We start from the raw sequence: 24,647 nt of genomic DNA, 5'->3' as shown, positions 1-24,647 counted from the left end.
TATTGCTTTTCCTAATTACTGCTTGTTTTGATATAGATACGCATCTGGGCCCGGAAAGATGCCATTGCAAATGGAAATGCAGACTTCGCTTTGAACATTACAGGTCCCATATTTTCATTTCTGGAGGATTTATTTAATATCAGCTATCCTCTCCCCAAAACAGGTGAGGTGCCTTTTCTTTTGAATCAGTTAGTTTCCTTTTCTGGGCCTCTGAGCTGATATCATGGGGCACACAGGTGAGCCTTCTAGGACTTAGCATCCTCATTCCTCTATTTTGGAGTTAGCATCCTACCCTCCCATCATTGTATCTTAAACCTTTGGAAGCACGTAGAGGCTGATCTGCTCTTTCTCTGTACAGTGCCGTGTGCCCACAAGTGTTCAAGAGCTGCTGGCTTTTAAATTCTTCCTTGGCACTCAGTGGCAGCCTCACTTCCTCTAGACCCTCCTCTTTCTCTTGTGTTCTGGTATTTTTTCTCATATAATGAATATGTGTATTTCTAGGTTCTGGATCCTTTTAGCTAGTGGGGTTGCATGACTTACTCTGGTTTCCATTTATAATTTTTTTAAAAAACATTACTTAGCTGTGAGTCACTGAATTACCGCTTGGTATTCCCATCTGTAAATTTTTATTGTATAAAATCTGAATCATGTGTGAATACAATATGGTCCTTGAAGAAATATATAAATCTTTTATCTCTCACAGATCCAAGTGGTATATCTGTAAAATTGTATGACCTACTCAGCTCAGAAAGTTATTCAACATTTCTTCTCTCTAACTTGAGAGTATAGTGTAAATGGAGTAAATGGAGTCTGTTCCTCTGACCTGTGCATGGGAGTTTTAGAAATAGTATGCTCTGTCCATCCTGGCCAATGGTGTAAGGAGGTGGGGAACAAACAACAACAAAAAACGTTGGGGCTTGAGGCTCTGGAAAACTGGGAAGCCAGACGCTCTGCAGCTTGAACATTCTGGCAAAGGAAGACTGGGGAGTGAATGGGATGGGAACCAGCCTCACCCAGTCAGAGATCCTGGAGAGAACATCTGCCTGGAGAGAACATCTGGAGAGAACATTCAGCCGAAGGCAGGAGGAGTCTAGGCTTGTAGGCCACACTCCTGGCACTTCTGTCCAAAGGCTGTCAGGGTGATCCTTGTTTAGGCCAGAATTCCTTGTTTAATCCCATTTGTGTTTATTTAGATGAGGAAAGGCCCAGGGTCATCCTTGTTTTCTTTTCTTCAGTTGGGTGCATTGTAATTTTACATCATATTGGGATACAGAGTGTCAGTAAAAACACCTTCCTACAACTCCTATTAACCTCTTCACCTGGTCATCCTCCCCCTTGCCCCACAAGTCTTTGAGATTGGAATTGGTATTTATATACAGTCATGGCATTATTTCTACTACTGCATTCCCTATGACTTCGTTCCAGCCTTTCCCTTTCCTAATCCTCCTCAGTCACTCCCCTGGAGTCTCTGCTCATCTATCTGATTTTTCCTTCTTTCCAAATATCTCTCTAGCTTCCACGTATAAGAGAGAACATACATATATTTATTCTTTAGGACTATCTGTACTCAGTATACTATTCTTAAGTTCCATCAATTTTCCTGCAAAAGGTATGATTTTGTTCTTCTTTATGGTTGAGTAAAATTTCATTGTGTATATACCAAAGTTTTGTCATCCATTCATCCATTGATGTACATCTAGGCTTGTTCCATAATTTGGCTATTGTAAATAATGCTGCTATGAACTTAGATAGTCAAGTATCATTATAATATTCTGATTTTATTTCCTTTGTGAGGATGCTCAAGAACCTGTCACCTTGCACAAAATTCAACTCAAGATGGTAAAAAAGAAACCACCTAGAAATTAGACTAGAAACTTGAAAACTGCTAGAAGAGGGTATAGGACCAATACTCCAACAAATAGGCACAGGTAGAAACCTCCTCAATAAGACCCCAATAGCTCAGGAAATTAAAACAAGAATTAATGGGTGAGATAGCATTAAATTAAAAGGCTTTTGTGCAGCAAAAGAAACCATCAAGATTCTACAGAAAAAGCCTATAGAATGGAAGATTTTTACCACCCACACATCTTACAAAGGTCTAATATCTAGAATATATAAAGAGCTTAAAAAGCTTAACACTAAAAGAAACAAAAAATGGGCAACCAAACTAAATAGACACTTTTTATTTCTTAATTTTTTTCAGGTTTATAAAATAACTTTTATTTTTTAAACTTAATATATGCACTATAGGAAACAAAAACACAAGAAGCAAAGAACAAAGTCATCCAGTCATGAGCAGCTTAGTTGGCTGTGGCCTTCCCACTCCTATGTGTACATACACAACATGCCATTTGTGTGATCAAGATTTTAGTATGAGCCGGGCGTGGTGGCTCATGCTTATAATCCCAGCATTCGGGAGGCTGAGACCGGAGGATCGCGGTTCGCGGACAGCCTCAGCTACGTAGTGAGGCCCTCTGCAACTCAGTGAGACCCGGTTTCAAAATAAAGAATAAAAAATAGGGCAGGGGGTGTAGCTCGGAGGTAGAATGCCCCTGAGTTCCATCCCCAGACCTGCAAAAAAAAAAAAAAAAAAAAGATTTTAGTATGTATCGTGCTTTTCCACACATCAATATTAAATTCAAAATCCCAAAGCTACAAGAGTATTTTCAATAACCAAGGATATACTGCACCAACTCAACCTGTTAAAAAATTGTAATCCTGCCTTTCTTGGGATGAAAATTTTACTGAAGATAGGAATAGCAACAAGCCTTTGGATAGACATATTGGCAGAGTTGAGTAAAATACTGCGTTCCCTTAATGCTCAATTTAAAAGGAGATATAAAGCAAGAGTATATCAGTATGTTTCTAAGAGTTATCAAATTTCTACTACTAAAATATTAGCTTGAAAGTGTGTTCACAGTGAATTAAGGTGTTACTATGGGACAGCACAAAAGATGCACATACACCAATGACTCACATCAAAATCAAAATGTAAATCTGAGAAACACTTGCTCCCTGCTCTGTGCACTTCCTTCTGCCCCTCTGCAGCAAGCCAGATGAGCAAGTCCTGATACACACTGCCCAGAGGTGTAACAATTCCATGCCAAAGGTGCACCTTTCTTAACAATTATAACAGAAAGGTATTTACAAGCTGGCTAAGTCACTAAGCTCTACTTATTACCATACACTGTCACTTTGGGACATCTACAAAGATAAGATGTTAGGACATAAATATGAACTTTGTGCACAATGAACACAAGTACTTACCAAAAATGCACACAGTAACCTATGGTAAGAATCTAAATACTCAGCAATTGTAATTAAAATGTACATATATAACAATGGCTAGAATATGAACTAATCTATGGGGCATAGAAAGCTTCTGTGTTCTACCCACCACACATCACCTAGAGTCAAACAGCATCCTCTTTAAGACATCAAGTTTAATAATTCCATTCCCCAAATGCAACAACTCATATGAAGTATCAACAACAACAAAAAATACTTAAAGAGCATAACTTTAGCCCTCTACTTTTACCATGTACCATGCACTTTTAGATTGTTGTTGTTGTTTTTTAATGGTACTGGGGGTGGAACCCATGGGGCTTTTCTACCTCTGGGCTATACTCCCAAACCTTTCTTATACTTTATTTGGAAACAGGTTCTCACTAAGTTGCTGAGAGCCTTACTAAATAGCTGGGGCTGGCTTCAAACCTGTGCCATCCTCCTGTCTCAGCCTCCTAAGCACTGGAATTAGAAGCATGGGCCACTAGCTCAGTTGCCATGCACTTTTAAAACATTCAGGGAACCTAGGTGTTTCCAACAAGTACTTATTTCCCACTATCCATACTGTAGCAATGAATAAAGTGCACACACATATTTAACAAAGTATATCATTTGCAAGTGTCTTTTAAACATTAGGGCCTAGAATCCTTCACCTTCCCATCTTATCAACCCAGGGGTCAGATATATGCATCTGCAATGCTTAGGACTTTAATAATCTGACTTCCTAAGGGGTGTTAGGTTTAGCCTTTCCTATGGATTTTAACACAAAGTTTACTTAATGTATTAGTTTACTACTTTTATCATATACTGACAACCTCTTTGCCATCTAGAAAGACTATATGTTATAAATTAGGGCTCATCTGTCCTTTGAATATAAACTATATACACAGCAGAGCAAAACAAAACACAGACTTAAGGGACAACAATGCGCAATCTTGCTTCACCAAAAACACATTGGTATCAAGCCCTTTGCATTCTTTCCCTCCTTCCTGGAGCCAGCACATATACAATAATGTGTACTGCTCAAAGAAGTGGTTTGATCATTCCATTTCCAAAGACAATTATTTCATTATGAATTTTATCAAGAGAATGTCTATAAAATATATCTACTACCTCTACTTTTAATATACTTTGTGTACTTCTAAACATCTAGAAAGACTAGATGTTTCAAATAAGGACTTACGTTTGTCCACTATATACATAGTAGTGTTGGATAAACTACACATGTGTCAACAATGGTTATATCTGAAAGTGTCTTCTAAGCAGGAGCATTCTGGCCTAAAATCCTTCATTTCTTCTAGTTCCTTCTCTCCTGTGTCACATTTGATATAGGCACATGTCACTTAGATGACATGTTATAACTTTGCTTCCAAAGTCCTTTTCAGAAGACAGTCTTTCTATGATTTTTAACACAGAGTTTACAAAATGTGTTAGTTTACTAACTCTACTTTTGTCATACATTTGCAACCTCTTTAGTATCTAGAAACTAGATATTATAAAATTAGGACTCATATGTCCAATATATACATAATATATACAGTATAGCAAAGTTAAATGCATATAATATACAGGGCAATGAGTAAGCTGAAAGTTTCTAGCACACACTTACACCATTTGCAATTTCTTCCTGCCCACCTCCCCTAACCCAATGAACCAGGTACAGACAATATATTTTCCACAGAGGTGGTATAACAATTCCATTTCCAAACACACTATTTCCCATCAGTTTTAAAAAGCTATTTATAAAAAGTTTTATTCTACTACTTCTACTTTAAAATATATCAAACTTCTTAATATCTAGGACTCAATTTTTCCTAAGAACTTCCCACCACGCACACAGCCTTAGTAAGTAAAATTACACACATAGCAATGGTTATACTCTGAGGTATCTTCTAATATGACCATTCCCTCCTCCTTTCCTTCTCTGCTTTCAGTCCAATGGACAACATGCATATGCAATGCTTAGAGACAGTTGAACAAATTCATATCCAAAAGTAATTTAGAGGACAAGCTTTCCCATGAATTTCAACACAAAGTATAAAAAAGTGGTAATTTAACTACTTTGTCATACACTGGCAACCTCTTTTAACACCTAGAGACTAGATGTTGCAAAATTGGGACTCCTTTGTCCATTATATACACTATATATACAGCAAAACATGTCAAGAGTACAGAAAAATTATGTCTGAAAATGTCCAAATATAAACACACTAGCACATTACATTTTACAATTGCTTATCTCCCACCTCTTCCAAATCACTGAACAAGTACGCAGTACTGCTCTGCTCACAGAGGTGGTTTAACAATCCCATTCCCCAAAGACAGTATTTCATATGAATTTTATGAATAAAATATTTACAAAGTGATATTTTACTGCCTCTACATTTAACACACATTGGGTACTTCTAAACACCTAGATAGACAATATGTTTCAAGTAAGGACTCAAATTTATCCACTATGTACACAAGAGTCTTGAATAAACTGCATATATGTTACAATAGTTACAATTTGAAAGTATCTTTGAAATATGAGCATTCTGGCCCCTCAACAACCCAGTGAGCTATAATGCTCAAATTTTCAGAAGACAATCTTTCCTAGGAATTTTTACACAGAAGGTACAAAACTTATTAGTTTACTAACTGTACTTTTCTCGTACATTAGCAACCTCTTTTAACATCTAGAAAGACTAGATATAGATTAGGATTCATTTATGTCTTATATACATCATGTAGATGCCAAAGAAAAACACAGTGCACAGACATAAGAAATGGTTATTCTCGCTTCATTCCAAGCACACAGTGTACATACATACAGTATGGAGTACTCAGGAGAAAATTTGGCTTTTTCCCCCAAAATAACATTTCATATGAATTTTAACAAAAAATTACAAAAATGTGTTATATTTTAATACTACTTTTAACATTCAGGCACTTCAGAACATCTAGAAAAACTAGATATTTAAAAAAAGTATTTAGCATGTCTATGTATACAGTACTGAAGAATACAGTGCACATACAGAACAATGGTTACACGACAATAAACGTGTTTACACTTGACCAGCCTGGCGTAGGGCCCCTCTCCCTCCATGGCCCTGACTCACTGAACTAACAGTGTCACTCCTAGAGGGTCTTACAACTAACTCCATTAAAAAAATCACTTCCAGAAAACGTTTCTGATTTTTAAAAAAACAAACTGGCATTTACAAGATCTTATTTTCTAACTTTTATCATACGTCGGCAACCTTTTTACAGCTAGAAGGTCCAGGTGTGGAAATTTTCTTTTAAAGGATGGGGGAAGTTGAGAGCGGCCTCTCTTATTGCACACACCGGTCGTCTACAGGCGGTCCCGCGGCGGGTCTTGCCTTCCCCTCGGCCTCCGTGGTGGAAGTCGACCACAGGCCGCCTTCCCGCGCCCTCGGCCGCGCCTTCCAGGCGCTCAGGCCGTGGCTCCCGGCTGCTGTGGACGCGGTGGCTGCTCCTGCGCACAGGCCTCGGTCCCCGCGTGCGCTCCACTCCTCGACCTGGCCGCTTCCCCGCCTCGGGCTCCAGCCTCCCGCCTCCGCGGTCGGTCGGCAGCCGCCACCCAAGGGAGCAGCGTCCTGGCGGCCTGGCGAGGTCTGGGGGCAGCCTGTGGGGCCGGGCGGGTTCCGTGGTTCGCTGGGCCAGCTGGCTGGCCCGGCTCCTGGTGGACAGCGCGGCGAGGGCTCGGGTCTGCAGCCAGCGGGGAGGCCCGGTCTGCAGGGGGGAGGCCGGGTCTGCAGAGGGGAGACCGGGTCGGCTGGAGGAGGTCGGGTCTGCAGGGGAGAGGCCGGGTCTGCACGGGGAGGCCGGGTCTGCAGGGATCATCGAGTCTGCAGGGGGAGGCCAGTTCTGCACAGGGAGGCCGCATCTGCAGGGGGAGGCCGGGTCTGCAGGCCAGAGGCTGCCTGGGCCCCCAGCTTTCCAGCGGGTTTGGGGCCTGTGGGCTCAGGGGGGCTCCGGGGAGCAGCCCGCAACTCTTTTCATACCACGCTCTCAGCCGGAACTCTGAAGAGACACTTTTTAAAAGAAGAAATACAAATGGCCAAATTTTTTTTTAAAATGTTCCTCATCTTTAGCAATCAGGAAAATGCAAATCAAAACTACACTGAGATTCCATCAAAAACACAAATAATAAATGGTGGTGAGGATGTGGGGAAGCAGGAAGTCTATTATGTCATTGTGGGACTGGAACTGCAAACTTGTACAACCACTTTGGAAATCAGTGTGGAGTTTTCTCAGATGATTGGGAATGGAACTGCCATATGCCCCAGCCTTGTTTCTTTAAGGCTGCCGCTCTCCAGTTAGCCACCTGATTATCTGATACACACTGCCACGCAGTTCTTCCGTGCCCACTAGTTTCCCCTAGGTTACATCACCAGCATTTCTACTCAGTGTTCACAGGGTTTTTACCCTCTTCCCTTTTGCATTTTCAATACATCCACCATACAAAGCCAGAAAAATCTTTTCAAAGAAAACTCTGATCACATTAAAGTCCCCTTTAAAACTTCTCTGTGGCTTCCCCTTGCTCTGAGGATAAAGTCCCAACTCTGTACCATGTCTTTAAAATAGCACACCAACCTCTTCGTGGATTTTGGCAATTCCACAGAGTAGGAAAGATATGTGAGCAGTCTCTGCCCCTCCTGTGCACTCATCCCGTCTCCTTTCCTCTACTCTCTTGCACATACAGTTTGCACACCCTCGAATGTTCCTTACCCATCTGGTTAATTCAGTTCTTTTTATCACCTCAGTGTTCTCTCCTTCAGGAAGCCTCCCTGACTCCTCTTTTCCTACTTTCACAGCATCCTGTAAACCACCCTCCGAGCAGTCCGTGATCTACTGTATCCTGCATGCCTGATTTGATTGGAAGTAACTTAGGGTCAGGATCTGGATTGTCTTTTTCTTTGCATCTCCATAGCCTGTGGGAGCACTTCTCTCAGATGGTACCCATTAAACATTTGGTGGGAAGGGTGTGGAAGGGAGGAATGAATTTGTGTGGTTAGTTCAGCCATCTCACTGAAGTTCTGACTAGATGCCAAGGTTATATGTGATACGTTTTTTCATTTTTTTAAAAAGTTGGTAATCCTATATCTTGATGAGGGTCAGGGTGATAGAGGCACACGTGCACACGGCACTCACTGAGCCCTCCCCAGCCCCCACCCCACTCCCTCTCCCTCCCCTTGTTCCCATGTTCAACACAGTGCTTGTTTTAGACGCGTTTGGGTGTGTATATGATGTCTATTGCGGTGTTTCCTTCTTCAAATCTTCCTTCCCCCTCCCGTGTTTCTAAATTAGGTTCCCTCCTTCACTCCACTAAGGTTTCTCCTCCTTTGTCCCTCCTGTTTCCCAGTTTCTCCCTAGCTTCTGCATATGAGAGAGAACATCTGAACTTTTGCTTTTTGTGACTGACTAATCTCACTTAGCATAATATTCTTCAGTTTTATCCATTTCCGTGCAAATGACAAAATTTCTTCTTTATGGCTGAGTGGAATTCCCTTGTGTGCATATCCCAGAGGTTTTTAATTCATTCATCTGTTGATGAACATCACAGCTGTTCCCATAGTTTGGCAATTATGAAATATGCAGTTATGAACATAGATATGCCTTCGTTACTATGGTAGTCTGGTTTCAGTTCTTTAGGGTAGACACCCAGGAGTGGCATAGCTAGGTCATATGGTAAGTTCATTCCCATTTGTTGGAGAATTCTCCAGACTGTTTTCCAAAGGGGTTACACTACTTTGTGATCTCACCAACAGTGTATCAGAGTTCCTACTTCTGCACATCCTTGACAATATTTGCTATTGTTTGTGCTTTTGATGATTGTCATGAATGTTTTTAATGATTGCTGCTCTGGGATGTGGGATGCTGCTCTACTTGGAGTTCCTGAGACAATTAGAGGCAAGTTCTCCTTAGGGTCTTACTCCATTCCCATCTTCCTCCATCCAACCACCACCTATGATACTTTAAAAAATATCCCTTGTAGCATCTTGACCAGTATTATCCTATGAGCACCCATAGGTGTTAAATCTTCATTTTAATTGGCAGGTGATTAAAATAAGGAGTTTCTCTGTTGCTGGATCTTTAGAAGAAAGATACACTAATGCATGTTAATTACTTTAACTCATGGTTGAGTCACTCATAAAACAAGACAAAACCAATAGTGCCGTCCTCACCAGTGCTTCCCACATACGCCACATCTTCACTCCTGGTGAGTCATAGGAAAGCTGTGTGTCTCACATGTTGTGCTTCTAGTTTATTATCATTTAAATTCACTTCGCTTAAAGTCAAAAGCAAACTAAATTATCAAAATACTATAGAAATTATTTGATTCAGGTGTTGGAGAATGCAGCACTGTTAACAAGAGTATTCATTGTTACAACCCTTTTGAAGCACATTTATCATCTTTAGTGTTCATCATTAGAAGAATATCATTCCTAGATATATCCTTAAGAAGAAGTTGAACACGTATGCACTATGAGATGTGAGAGAGAATGTTATAGCTTTACTTTTTATAATAGCCCAAAATGAAAATAACAAAAAGTGGTCATTGATAGATTTGATAAATAAATGGTGGCACATTCACACAATGGAAGACTATATACTATTGATGAAACACTGATTCTAAAGATAAAAAACATCCAAATTCTCTCACCGTATAAATGCATATGTATTTCTTTAAAGCAAGGGAATGGTAAGCATAAAATGTGACAGGAAATAGAGCCCATAAAACTGAAAATATTTACCATCGGGCCCTTCATGGAAAAAAATGTTTGGCACAACCCTGTTGTAAATGGTAGTTAAGCAGTACATTCAGGGATGATTATATTATTTTTTTAGGTGAGTCAGTTATTTTAGTAAAATAAAACATGGCCATGTATGAACTAATGATGATAGTTTATCAAGAATCAAGGATCTTACTCAATCTAACTACTGAGTATATGAAGCAAGATGGCTTCTTAGAGCATGCATCCTGTATTTGCTTTGTTTTTAACAGAAAATTGTACCATAGAGTTGACATTGTTCTTCGAATGGCTTTTTTTTTTTTTTTTTTTTTTGCAGTACTGGGGTTCCTGGAAGCCCTTCTACCTCCGGGCTACACTCCTAGACCAATTTTATACTTTTTTTGTTTTTTTTGGAAACAGGGTCTCTTAAGCCAGCACAGCTGGCTTCAAACCTGCGGGATCCTCCTGTTTCTGCCTCCCAAGTGCGGGAATTACAAGTGTACGCCACCACGCCCAGCTTCGAATGGCTTCTTTTTTAAACTGGGAGTTGGACCCAGGGGCATTCTACCTCTGAGCTATATTTTATTTTAAAACAGGGTTTCCCTAAGTTACAGAGGGCCTTGCTGAGGCTGGCCTCAAACCTGCTGTCCTCCTGTCTCAGTCTCCCAAGTACTAAGATTACAGGCATTCCATGGCACTAATTTTTTTTAATGGCTTTTTAAAAAAAGATAATTGTATATAGCAACAGGATGCCAATGACTAAATATTTTATTGTATCATTATCAAAATTTGTGCACATTAATTTAACAAAGCAATTTAATCCTCTGTGGTTGAGCAGTCAAAGTGATTCTACCAGTTTTCATTGGCTACTTTAAAAATAAAGAGCTGAGTATAATACTTTGTAATACCAGTACTTGGGAGGCTGAGACAGGAGGATCACAAGCTTGCTGCCAGCCTCAGCAATTTAGGAAGGCCTGTTTCTGAATAACAAATAAAAGCAGAGCCTGATATGGTGACCTATACTTGTAATCCCAGTACTTGAGAGGCTGAGACAGGAGAATCGCAGATTCAAGGACAGCCTCCGCAATTTAGTGAGGACCTGAGCAACTTTTAATTTTATTTATATGTGGAACATATTGAAAATGGTATACATTTAGACTGTGTTTGGTGTCCTTTCCCCCACCCTGGTTCCCCTCCCCCTCCCAACAATGAGTGTCTAGATTAACCCTGCTATATTCATACTTTTACACATATTTGGATATAGCTCCTCCATTAATCAACCTCAGCCTTCTTCCTCTCCTACCCTTCTATTCTAGCTTTGCTGAGATTTCCCCTTCATTATCTGGAGTCCCTCTGGTATCCCCAGTGCTGCCTAGTTTGGGCATATTAGAGAAAACATGTCCCTTTTTTTTCTGTGCCTCACTGATCTCAATGTAATGTTCTCCAGATCTTTCCATCTTCTTGCAAATGGCATGATTTTGTTCTTTTTTATAGCTGCATAGAATTCCATTGTGTGTATTTCCCATAATTTTGCAATTCATTCATCTGTTGATGGAGACCTAGGTTGGTTCCATATTTTGGCTGTTAAAAACTGTGCTGCTATGAATATGGGTATGTATATGTGACTGTAGTTCTCTGATTTCAACCCCTTTGGAAAAATACCCCGGAATGGTAGAGCTGGATCATATGGTGGATCTATTCCCAGTTTTCTAAGGAATCTTCACACTGATTCCAATAGTGGCTGAACTAGTTTGCACTCCCACCAACAGTATAAAAGAGTTCCTCTTTCCCCACATCCTCACCAACATTTGTTATTATTTGATTTCTTTATGCTTGCCACTCTGACTGGGGTTAGATGGAATCTCAGTGTAGTTTTAATTTGCATCTCCCTGATGGCCAGTGATGTAGAACATCTTTTCATGTATCTATTGGCCATTTGCATCTCTTTTTTTGTGAAGTGTCTATTCAGTTCAGTTGCCCATTTCTTGTTTGGGTTATTTGTTTTGCTAGTGTAGAGTCTTTTGAGCTCTTTGTATATTCTGGGACTTCAAATTATACTACAGAGCATTAGTAGTCAAAACAGCATGGTATTGGCACAACAGGCATCCTGACCAGTGGAATAAAATAGAAGATTTGGAAACAAACCCACACACTTTGGCCCCTTTGTCAATTAATCTTTGACAAAGGGGCCAAATTCATATGCTGGAGAAAAGACAGCCTTTTCAACAAATGATGCTGGGAGAATTGGCTATCCATTTGTAGAAAGATGGAATAAATCCTTACCTCTCACCGTGCACAGGAATCAACTCGAGATGGATCAAATACTTAGAAATTAGACCAGAGACTGTGAAGCTATTAGACGAGGGCATAGGCTTAACACTGCAACATACAGGAACAGGCAGTAACTTTCTCAACAAGACCTCCAAAGCTCAGGAAATTAAAACAAGAATTAACAAGTGCACACTAGTAGTGGTGGCGCACGCTTGTAATCCCCGCACTTGGGAGGCGGAGACATGAGGATCACGCAGGTTCGAAGCCAGCCACGCGGGCTTAAGAGACCCTATTTCCAAAAATAAAAAAGCATTAAATAGGTCTGGGAGTGTAGCTCAGAGGTAGAAGGGCTTCCAGGAACCCCAACACCACACACACACAAGTGCAATGGCATCAAACTAAAAAGTTTCTTCTCATCAAAAGAAACCACCAAGAACCTAAAGAGAATGCCTACAGAATGGGAGAAGATCTTACCAGCCATTAATTTGATGAAGGGCTAATATCTAGTGAGACCATGTTTTAAAATAAAATAGGGTTGGAGATGTCTCCCAGAGATAGAATACCCCTGGGTTCAAGTTCAGTTTCCAGTAATACACACACATACACACATACACACACACACACACACACACACACACACACACACACGATCCATATAAGGAAATGTTTTAAATATTATTAATTAAATATTAATTATTAATTACATATTCATTATTTCCCTCAATATAAATCCTAAATGTAAAATGGTTAAGTCATAGGCCACCAAATTTTTAAAGATTATGAGGCCCTTTTTTCCAGATTGCTCCAGATTTTTTCCAGATTGTAGTAGATGACATTTTTACCAACAGGCTGTGTGCCAATTTTTCTATACATACACCAATATTAACTATGAATCTTACTCATTTGAAAGAGTTATATCATTTTTTTCTTTTTTGATAACATCAGGTTTACATTTTCTTTCTTCTTTCCTTCCTTCCTTCCTTCCTTCCTTCCTTCCTTCCTTCATTCCTTTCCTTATATATTTATCTATTTATATGGTACTGGGGATGGAACCCAGGGGCATTCTAGCTCTGAGCTATACCCCTAGGCCTATTTTTTTATTCTTTATTTTGAAACAAGGTCTCACTAAATTGTAGAAGGCCTCACTAAGTAGCTGAGGCTGGCTGCAAACCTGTGAGTCACCACCATAACTGGCTAACATTTTAAATATGATTTTTGACTGTTTAAATTGTTTTTCTGGTGAATTACTTTTTTATTTTTTTATGATGGGGTCTCACTATGTTGTTGAGGCTGATCTTGAACTTCTAGGACTGAGTGATTCTCCTACAACAACCTCCTGAGTATGTTTTTTTAAATTGAGTTTATATATGTATGTGTATGTTTGTGTATGTATATATCATTTATATATTACTTATATCACTTGTAAATATGTAATAAATTTATAATATATTACTATGCATAATATAACATGTTATATAGTATAATATACAATATGTAATATGTAATAGTGTACATATAATGTACACTATAGTATACAACATATAGTATAATAATACATGTTATATATGTATAATAAATTCTCTCTATATATCTTTTCTAGTTTTTTGTTGTTACACTGCAAATATGTTTTCTAGTTTGTAATTTCTCTTTCAAATTTTTTATTGTGCTTTTTGGTGAACTAAGGTATTTAATTTTTGAAAACTTTGTGGGTTTTTGGGAGCATTTTTAGGTTGACGAAAAAATTGTGAAGCCGGGCATGGTGGCACATGCTTGTAATTATCTAATAATAAATTTCTTGTTTCGTAGCCAGCCTCAGCTACTTAGTGAGGCCCTTTGCAACTCAGTGAGACCCTGTTTCAAAATAAAGAATAAAAAGTAGGGCTGAGGGTATAGCTCAGAGGTAAAATGCCCCTGGGTTCCATCCCCAATACTGAAAAAAAAAAAAAAAAGTGTACAAAGTGCAGAAAGTTCCCTCATTTTTTTTTTTTTTTTTTTTTTTTTTGCGGTACTGTGGTAGGAACCCAGGGGCATTCTATCCAAGCTTTACACCCAGACCCATTTTTTATTCTTTACTTTGAAACAGGGTCTCACTGAGTTGCAGAGGGCCTCACTAAGTAGCTGAGGCTGGCTGAGAACTATGATCCTCCTGTCTCAGCCTCCCAAGTACTGGGATTACCAGGGTGCACCACCATGCCCGGCTGCTTCCTGTTTTTAGCAGTTGTGAGTAAAACTTCTACAAATACATGTGTATAGGTTTTTTTTGTCTTGAAAACATGAGTCTGCTGCTGTTTTGGTTAAATGCCTAGGAGTGCAATTGTTAGATCTTATGGTGAGCTTTTAAAAGAAACTACCAGGGTGTCAAAAGTGGCTATTGTTTTACATCCCTAGGACTGAGAGTTCCTGCTACTCTGCATCCTTGCCGGCTGCAGTGTTGCTGGGTTTTTTTTTTATTTTATTTTAGTCATTCTAGCAGCTGTTCCATTTTCTAATTATGTTCAAAACTTATAGTCTGTGTAGTGAAATATCATTTTAATTTGCAATTATCTAATAATAAATGATACGGAGAATCTTTTTATATGTATTTGCCATTTGTTTCTCTTCTTTAGTGAAGTATCATTCCAGATGTTTTGCCAGTTTTGTTTTATTATTGTTGAGTTTTAAGAATTTTTTATATGTTTTAGATACAATTCTTTTATCAAGAATATTTGATTTTTATGTAGTCAAAACAATTTATTTCTGTCTTTGTCTTTACTATTAATCTTTTAGAAGCCTCTTATCCACTCATGTTATAAATATTTTTACATTTCTCAGTAATTATATGATTTCATTTGGGGATAATTTGTAGCTAAAATCTAATTTTGGGAGAAGAGCTTATTTCATTTTGTTCTCCACTTAAATCTTAGATATAGTTGCCCTGCCTGTTTTTGACAACTGTGCAATGGAAAATTGGGGACTGTTGATGTTTGATGAATCATTTTTGTTACTACGACCAAGTGATCAACTGACAGAAAAAAAGACTGTGATTTCCTACATTGTCTCCCATGAGATCGGACACCAGGCATGTGGTAAAATATTTTTTTCCTATTTTATATGAAGGAATTTTTGAGCTACTCACCAAAAATCCCAAAATAACTCCAAAATCCTTACTTCATACCAATATTTTAAAAAGAAAAAATACTTTTCTTAAAAAGCATGACAATGAGTTAAAGCAAAGAAGGATTTGCAGGGTGGGGTTCTGGTTACATTTGCGCTATTGGTGATTAGTGAAACTGCAAGGTCCAGTCAAGGGTCAAAGATTTACATCCAAAGATCAACTTTGCTCCATAAAGTCCTCTTCCAGGAGAGTAAGCCATGCAGAACTATGAGTACTTGTTTTTCACTCTCCCTTAAAATTAAGAGATATTCTGCTGGGTCTGATAGTACATCCTGCCTGGGGGAATCTCAGGTTCGAGGCCAGCCTCAGCAGTTTAATGAGACCTTCAGAAACTAAGCAAGACCGTGTTTTAAAATTAAAAAGAAATTAAGAAAAGGGCTGCAGATTTAACTCATATATAGCATGTTCCTGGGTTCAATCCCCAGTAACACAAAAAGAAAGAAAGAAGAGAAGAGAGAAAGCAAGAGAGAGAGAGAGAGAGAGAGAGAGAGAGAGAGAGAGAGAGAGAGAGTTGGTCAAAGGGGTCATTAAAAGATATATGCGTTTCATTGATGGATATTGCACAGTTTAATTTTACTTTGGAGAAAAGATAAATGGGTCCAGGCAAAATGTTAGCATGAGGAACAATAATTAAACCTCAAGCTGCATCAGCAAAGGCAGTATAAACAAAGACTCATTTCTTTAGATCTCTGTACTTTCAAGTTGTGGTTTCAGGTTAGCCATTTTATTTGATGCTGAATCTCATATCTAGAGTAGAATTTAGTCTCTATTTCATTAACACACATTTGTCAAGAAATAATCTCAGCTTGGTGTGGTGGCACATGCTTGTAATCTCATCATTCAGGAGCCTGAGACAGGAGGATTGTGGTTTACAGACAGCCTCAGCTACTTAGTGAGGCCCTTTGTAACTCAGTGAGACCCTGTTTCAAAATGAAGAATAAAAAAAAATAAGGCTGGGGGTGTAACTTAGAGGTAGAATGCCCCTGGGTTCCATCTCCAGTACCACAAAAAAAAAAAAAAAAAAGAAAACAGAAAAGAAAAAAGAAAAGAAAAGAAAAGAAAAGATCTCAACCATGAAAGTTTTATCTTCCTAATTATATGGTTCCATGAATTTCAGAAAAGAACAATTTAGGATTGGATAACCACATGATGTCATATACTCTCTCAAGTTTTGACCAATCACCTTAAACATCATCATTTATTAGAGCCTAAATCACATACTGTTTTAGAAGACAGGCTGCTAACAGCTGTTGTACTAACTTGGTTAATACCAGGGCATGGGTTTGTTTTGGAAATTATTATTTTTCTTTCCCAGTTCTGTTAAAAGTCCACATATTTTTTCTGTTTAGCATAAATAGAAAATAATTACAGCTGGATCACAATGCAGAACATATAATTGCTTGAGTGATTTGTGTGTGTGTCCAGATCATGTTTTAAAACATGACAACTGCAGGGCGTGGTGGCTCACACTTGTAATCCCGGCGCTTGGGAGGCAGAGACAGGAGGATCGCGCTGGTTTGAAGCCAGCCTCGCTGGCTTAAGAGACCCTGTTTTCAAATTAAAAAAAAAATAAAAAATAGGTCTGAGAGTGTAGCCCAGGTGTAGAAGGGCTTCCAGGAACCCCAGTACCACCACTAAAAAAATAAAATAAATAAAATAAAACACGGCAACTGTTCACAGCAAAATCCTGTTTAGATTATAAAGTGTGAGGATTAGTAGGTAGGAAGTCAGCATGCAGGACTTCTGCTTTATTTAACTAAAAAAAAATTTTTGAGCAGCTGGGCATGGTGGTACACGCTTGTTATCCTCGTGCTTGGGAGGCTGAGACAGGAGGATCACACAGGTTCGAAGCCAGCCTCAGCTACTTAGTGAGGCTTTCAGCAACTTAGTGAGACCCTGTTTCCAAATAAGGTATAAAGTAGGTCTGGGAGTGCAGTCTGGAGGTAGAAAGTCCCAGGGTTCTATCCTTAGTACCATAAAAAGGAAGGAAGGAAGGAAGGAAGGAAGGAAGGAAGGAAGGAAGGAAGTTAGTTGAGCAATGTAAACATTTTAAGAAATGCTACTCTAAAGTGCCAAGGCACATGCCTATAATCTCAGGGATCCTAGATGCCAAGGCAGGAGGGTCCCACATTCAAAACTAGCTGGTCAACTTAGTGAACTGTATCTCCAAATAAAATATACAGAGGGCTAGAAGTAGCTCAGTAGTAGAGTGTCCCTGGGTTCAACCCTCAGTCAGTACCACATGAAAGAAAAGAAAAGAAAAAGAAAAAAAGGAAAAACACTTTAGCTGACCTTATGCTTGAACATCATAACCTAAAAACAAAAGTTGTTTTTATTGTGGTGTAAATAATTATTTAAGAGAAATGCACAGTGTTTCTTCATGTTAAAACAGCAACCTGCTTTATGGAGTCTTGTTTTCAAGTTTTATTATTGATGGCAAATAACATTTAATTATGTCTTTTTGATTAAACATGCAATTACTGTAAATATAACTGAATTTTAAATAAGTTTTCCCCCCCATCTCCAAAAGTGGTTTGGAAACTTGGTTACCATGAATTGGTGGAACAATATCTGGCTCAATGAGGGTTTTGCATCTTATTTTGAGCTTGGAATAATTAACTACTTCAATCCTAAACTCCCAAGAGTAAGTATGTTATATTTATTTTAAATTATTTTCTCCTAATTATAATATAATGCAAATTTATTACTAAAATCTATAAAATAGTAAATTATAATAGTAATACCAGAGATGATCTATGTTATCTTTTGTATATATTTTATTCCAGGCTTTTACCTATTGTAACTATTTTTCAAAGTCAGAATTACATATTTGTAATGCTTTCTCTTCTCTCTATTATATCAGAAGCATTTCTAGACATTGTGAAATCATTTTTATATACAAACAAACTTTTTAATGATTGCCTAATATTTTGTATCATCTTATAAGGTGCTTTTGTCTTTTTGTTAGATTTTGGTTGTTTTCACTTATTCCTACCTAGACTAAATTTTAAGGCAGTTTTATTCTGCAGTCCCTGATCTTAATGATAATCTTATGATCTTAATGAGTCACTAAAAGTAGTTATATGCTACTTTTAATGATTCATTAAGTGCTATTGCTGATACTGTTTTTCTGATTAAGAAGTAATATGTAATCAGACATGGTGACTCACACCTGTAATCTCAGTACTTGGGAGACTGAGACAAGAGGACCACAGGTTTAAGACCAACCTCAGCAACTTAGCTAGACTCTGTTTCAAAATAAAAAGGGCTGAGTTTGTGGCTCAGAGGTAGAATTCCCCTGGGTTCAATCCCCACTAACACACACACACACACACACACACACACACACACACACACACGAGTGATACGTATAGAAATATAAATTTATGGATATGAAAATCTGATTTCAACTATTATATTTCTGAAATTTAATTTCGAGTAATTAGGTAGTCCCTTCAGAATGACATGATAGAACTAAATTGATTTGATTTAGATATTTAAATTTCTGGAATTAATGTCATCTTTTGATACAGACCCTGCTTCTTTAAAAACAGAGGTCTTTTCTTGGCTGGCACCCCACCCCACCCCACCTCATTTTGCCCTGTCAGCTTTGGTTGGGGATTGTTCCTTTCTGCTACAAGCCAGCCTCTTTATCACACCTTTCCAAGGCTAGATTCTTGACTTCTCTTTTCCTATCCTCAGTCATTCAAGAATGTATTGGTATTTGAAATGCTTCTCTCCATTGGCCAGATCTTCCCTACTAGTTAAATCTATGACTTTTTAAAAACATTCTAAGCCAGATATGATGGCACATGCTTATAATTCCAGTACTTGGGAGGCTGAGACAGGAGGATCCCAGGTTCATGGGCAGCCTCAGCTACTTAGTGGGACCTCTGCAACTTAGTGAGACCCTCTTTCAAAATAAAGAATAGAAAGATAGGGCTGGGAGTGTATTTAAGAGGTAGAATGCTCCTGGGTTCAATCCTTACTACTATAAAAATGAAATTACAAGATAGTGTTCTTTCTCCATTTGTCCTTCTGCTTCTATCATGGGTTGGTCCCAGGATACTCCTTACATAGAGAAATCTATTAGTGCTCAAGTCCTGTATATAACAATGGTGTATTATTTGCATTTAGTTTACGAACATTCTCCATAGACTTTAAAAAATCTTTAGTTTACTTGTAATACCTAATACAATATAAATAAATGCAAATAGTTGTTATGCTATATTGTTTAGAAAATAAATTTTTGTACTGGGAATTGAACCTAGAGGCATCTACTTCCAAGCTATGCCTCCAGCCCAATTTTATTTTTCTATTTGGAAACAGGGTCTCACTAGGTTTCTAAGAGCCTCGCTACATTGCTGAGGCTAGCTTTTGAAGGGTCCGAGAATCACCCACCAACCCAAATAACGAAGGACTCACAAGAGATGTAAAATGCAAGCGAGGTTTATTGTGCTGCAGCTCTGTCCCGGCAAGCCAGGGGTCGAGACCAAGACACTAAATGGTCGAGGTTTCAACCCAGAGCTCACTCCAAGGTCTGGATTTATAGCCCCAGGAGGGAGTGGTTACACACATCAGAGCCCGCCAAAAGTCCGAGCCCACCAACCTTAGAATACAACCAATCAGATACAAGGACAAACAAGTACAACCAGTAATTTTAAAACATGCATCCACACACATCAGAGCCTGCTAAAGACTGCTTATCTCCCTTATGGTATGTGCTCCCTAGGGCTGCCTTTCCCATCCATGTTGGCTGGGCCAGGCTTATCTCTGCGCTGAGGAATCTGCCTGGAGAGCAGATTAGCATGGCCTTGTTCCCCAGGCTGGAGGGGGAGGGCTGACCTGGCTCAGAGATATGGGGATGGGGCCCATGTTGCTTTTAGCTGTGGGGGGCAGCGTGGGGAGGACAGAGACCTTGGCCGACAAGCTGGAGATTAGAAGCTTTGACCTGGCGGGTCCCCTACCCTGGTCCTTGAATTCTGCAACCAGGACAGCTTGACTTACAGATTTTCATTCTGCTTCCAATCCTACCTTACTTCTATATCTTAACTCTATATCTATATCTTAACTCTATATACTAATATCTTATTTTATATCCTACTTTCTTAATCCTAATAGGGGAGAAGTCTTCTCTAACTTAATTCACATGCTGGGGGGGGGGACTCTTCTTCCAGCATTCCTACACTTTGAACTTGTAATTATCCTGTTTCAGCCTCCCAAGTACTGGAATTACAAGTGTGTGCCACCATGCCCGGCCTTGTTTAGCAAATAATGACAAAAGAAAAATATCTGTAGATAAAATTTTCCCCCTATTTTTGATCTTCAGTTAGTGGAATCCATGGATATATATTTATGGATCTGGAAGATTACTGCATTATTTTGATAGTAAATTTCCTTTCTTTTATGAAAGGTGATGATAGTAGATAAATACTTGTGCTTGCTGATTGTTTTTCAGAATAAAAAGTAGACAAATCTATGTTGGCACCATACAAACATTTTACTTATTTTTATTTGGTGCATTGTAATTGTACATTATATTGAGGTACAGTGTCAGAAAAAATATATACACACAGCTCTTGGTTCCCTCTCCACTGGGTCCTTCATCCTCTTGACATGTCTTTGAGATTGAAATTGGTGATTTTCTATGCATTCATAGTATTATTTCAACTACGCATTCTTTAAGACTTCATCCTAGCCTTTCCCTGCCCTAATTCCCCTCAGTCACTCCCCTGGAGTCTCTGCTTCTATCTGATGTTGCCTTTTATTTCCAAATATCTCTCTGGCTTTCACATACAGGAGAAAACATGCATCTATTTGCTTTTCCACAAATAGTTTTTAAGAAGCTCTTTTCTTCATTTGTGAAGTTGCAGAATCTGCAAAGCTCTGAGGGAGGGCAGCCTCACTGAGGTAGGGTGCCCTGGCCTCTGCAGATGTCTTGCACCATGTCCTCATCCCTGGAAGGACATTCTGCAGTGCCTCCCACTGGACTGTGCACACTCCTTCTTGTCCTGGAAAGGTTTTTGGCATTGTTATATAGAGCAGGAGACTGAAATTTTAGTGACCAAGGTCATTTTTATTAGGCAAGACTGTGACTATAATCCAGTTGCCTGGGCCTACTCTGAGGATGAGAACAATGATGCTGATAGCAATGATACTGTGTGTTTATTTGCCACTCACTGGGTACCTAGAACATAGAACCTAGAAGTGAGGGTTCTCTGCATGTATCATCTTACTCAGTCCTCAAAGCAGTCATAGGAGTGTAGTCTTTTTTGTTTTTCAGAAGAGGAAACGGGCATTAAATAATTAAGTAGCCCAGTTCCTCAGAGATGAGATTCAGTCTCAGGTCTTTAACTGCCTGGGCTTTTCACTGTTCTGCTCTATAGAGAAAACACATGGTAATACTCTTAACCTCAAGAATCTAATAGAATGTGTTTGTGTTCATTTTATGTCACTTTTTATATACATACATGTGTGACTTTGCATATGTGTGACTTTGCAGTCATAAGTCTGTCTTCAAAAGTCCTTTCCACATTTATAAAATAGAATAATGTGTAGTTAATGTCATCTGTAATGGTTTTAAAAAGCATTTGGTTATATTCCAAATTAAGTGTACTTAAAGTCAATAATGAATAAAGCAAAGAAATTCACCCTCTAATTTCATAATTGAATAAAGTATATCATTAACACCAATTTCAGTTACCTCTTAATGCAACTAAATTAGCTAAGATATTATCAGAATCTGGTAAAACTTGATGAAAATGTATTACTGGCATTTATAAAACTGAAATTGTAGCCTTTTTCTTCCTTTGTACCATTTGGTTAGTTCTTTGTTATCACTGTTTTCTCAATCACTTGTTTCCAAATAAAAAGTATAAAATAGGTTTGAGAGTGTAGTCTGGAGGTAGAAGGGCTTCCAGGAACCCCAGTACCACCAACAAAAAAACAAACAAACAAATAAAATAAAAAGCTTAAGGCGAAAGCCAGGCATGGTGGTGCATGCTTGTAATCCTAGCATTTTGGGAAGCTGAGACCCGAGTATCTCACGGTTCGCAGACAGCCTCAGCTATTTAGCGAGGCCCTTCACAACTCAGACCCTGTTTCAAAAATAAAAAGACAGCCAGGCGTGGTGGCGCACACTTGTAATCCCCGCGCTTGGGAGGCGGAGACAGGAGGATCGCGCAGGTTCGAAGCCAGCCGTGCTGGTTTACGAGACCCTGTTTCAAAAAATTATAAAAAAAAAAAAATAGGTCTGGGAGTGTAGCCCGAAGGTAAGAAGGGCTTCCAGGAACCCCAGTACCACCAAAAAAAAAGAAAAAAGAAAAAAAAAAGAAAGACTCATCAACTTTAAGGAGTCGCTAATATAATTACTAATAAGATTCTAGAGGACTGAAACCACATAGAAATCCTGCTCCCCGGGAGGCCCTGTCAGATGGCCACAGATCTCTTTAGGGAAAATGTATGTGGCTTATAGAAACCATGTTAAATTTTTTAACATGTAATGAATTGTTTAATTAAATTTTTAAAAAGACACAGGATCGGAGCTGGGTGTGGTGGCGCACGCTTGTAATCCCAGCATTCAGGAGGCTGAGATGGAGGATTGCGGTTTGCCGACAGCCTCAGCTACTTAGTGAGGCCCTCTGCAACTCAGTGAGACCTAGTTTCAAAATAAAGAATAAAAAAATAGGGCAGGGGCTGTAGCTCGGAGGTCGAATGTCCCTGGGTTCCATCTCCAGACCTCCCCCCCCCAAAAAAAAAAGACACAGGATAGGAAGGAAAGTATCATACAATTATATTATTCAGGAAGTTCTTTTTGGCACACTGAAATTCATAAATATTATTTCTCCCTCAGTATCACTTTTTGAAAATATTTTAGGAACATTGAAACTTGTGTTTCTGTGACATCTCAGAAGTTAATTTGCTCAATCTTTTCCTTTATAGAATGAGATCTTTTATTCTCACTTTTTACATGATATCCTCAAAGAAGATCATGCCCTGGTGTCTAGAGCCGTGTCCAAGAGAGTAGAAAATTTCACAGAAACAAGTGAAATAAATGAACTCTTTGACCTATTTACATATAATAAGGTAAAAGCAGTTATGTTTATTTTTTTTTCCCCTGTGGTCTTATAGAAAGGTACATATAATAGAATCTAATGATAGGTTAGTAAGCTTCTTGAAATTTTTGATGCAGGCTTAATTTTATTAATGGGTTTGAGAAAATGTGATTAAATCAGTTCTCTTTTAGAAGATATTAAACCCACATTAAATATTAAATCAAACCCACATTAGACACTAGATACGATCTGCCATTATAAATAGATACAAACAGCATTCTATATTAAAGGCAAATCCTTGTATCATAGAAATTTTTTTTTGGTAGTAGGTATTGAGCTATACCCTCAGCTCTTTTAAATTTTTTTTTTTCAATTTTTGAAGAAGGTTCTCACTCAGTTGCTGAAAATCTCACTAAATTGCTGAGGCTGGTCTGGAATCTGTGATCCTCTTGTTTCCGTTCTCCAAGTACTAGGATTACAGGCATGCACCACCATGCCCGGCTACTGAACTGTTTGTACACAAGACATTTGCTCACCTTTTATCTAATAGTAAGTGACAGTTCACTGTTTTCTTAGCATCATTTGGGATATTTCAAATATTTAGTTCAAGTACAAAATGCAGTCAGGAGCATTTCTTAGAATATTGCTTATAACAATAGAATGTATCAGTATGTAGATACTGAATTTTATTCAAATAATAAACAACTTCTTATGTCCTAGGGAGCATCTATGGCCCGGATGCTTTCTAGTTTCCTGAATGAGCCTTTATTTATCAGTGCACTTAAGGTGAGTTTACAAAATAGTTGTTACCCAGATAACTCAAAACAAATTGCTTTGGCATGCTATTTTTTCAGCCTTTGCTTCTACATTTTTGCAGTCATATTTGAGGACCTTTTCTTACTCAAATGTTGAGCAAGATGATCTATGGAGGCATTTTCAAATGGTAAGTGTCCTGCTTTCAGAGACATTCTTGCTGTGCTTTTTGTTTGATACCATAGAAGATCAGAGGTCATGGGCCAGTAACAGTGTCACAGAATAACAACTCTCTTTGATCAGCTCGAGGGCCTGTGTCTTTGTCCTCACTGTATTCTTATGCCCAGAACAGACTTTGGCACATCTGAATGCATGAAATATGTACTCAGT

General features: G+C 38.7%; 1 protein-coding gene across 1 annotated transcript in view; it reads left to right on the top strand.

Moving 5' to 3' along the window:
• Positions 1–24,647, top strand: part of LVRN (laeverin) — a gene marked incomplete at both ends in the record, with an annotated part of 79,106 nt that overhangs the window by 22,163 nt on the left and 32,296 nt on the right. Inside the window, 6 exons of the mRNA XM_080699290.1 lie at positions 37–163; positions 15,200–15,354; positions 17,981–18,094; positions 23,392–23,535; positions 24,225–24,290; positions 24,382–24,447. Coding sequence (XP_080555416.1) covers positions 37–163; positions 15,200–15,354; positions 17,981–18,094; positions 23,392–23,535; positions 24,225–24,290; positions 24,382–24,447 — 672 coding nt within the window. The remainder of the gene's footprint in view (positions 1–36; positions 164–15,199; positions 15,355–17,980; positions 18,095–23,391; positions 23,536–24,224; positions 24,291–24,381; positions 24,448–24,647) is intronic.

Source organism: Muscardinus avellanarius, assembly GCF_963383645.1.
Source record: "Muscardinus avellanarius genome assembly, chromosome: 7".
NCBI lineage: Eukaryota > Metazoa > Chordata > Mammalia > Rodentia > Gliridae > Muscardinus > Muscardinus avellanarius.
This window is presented reverse-complemented; position numbering and strand designations above follow the sequence as displayed.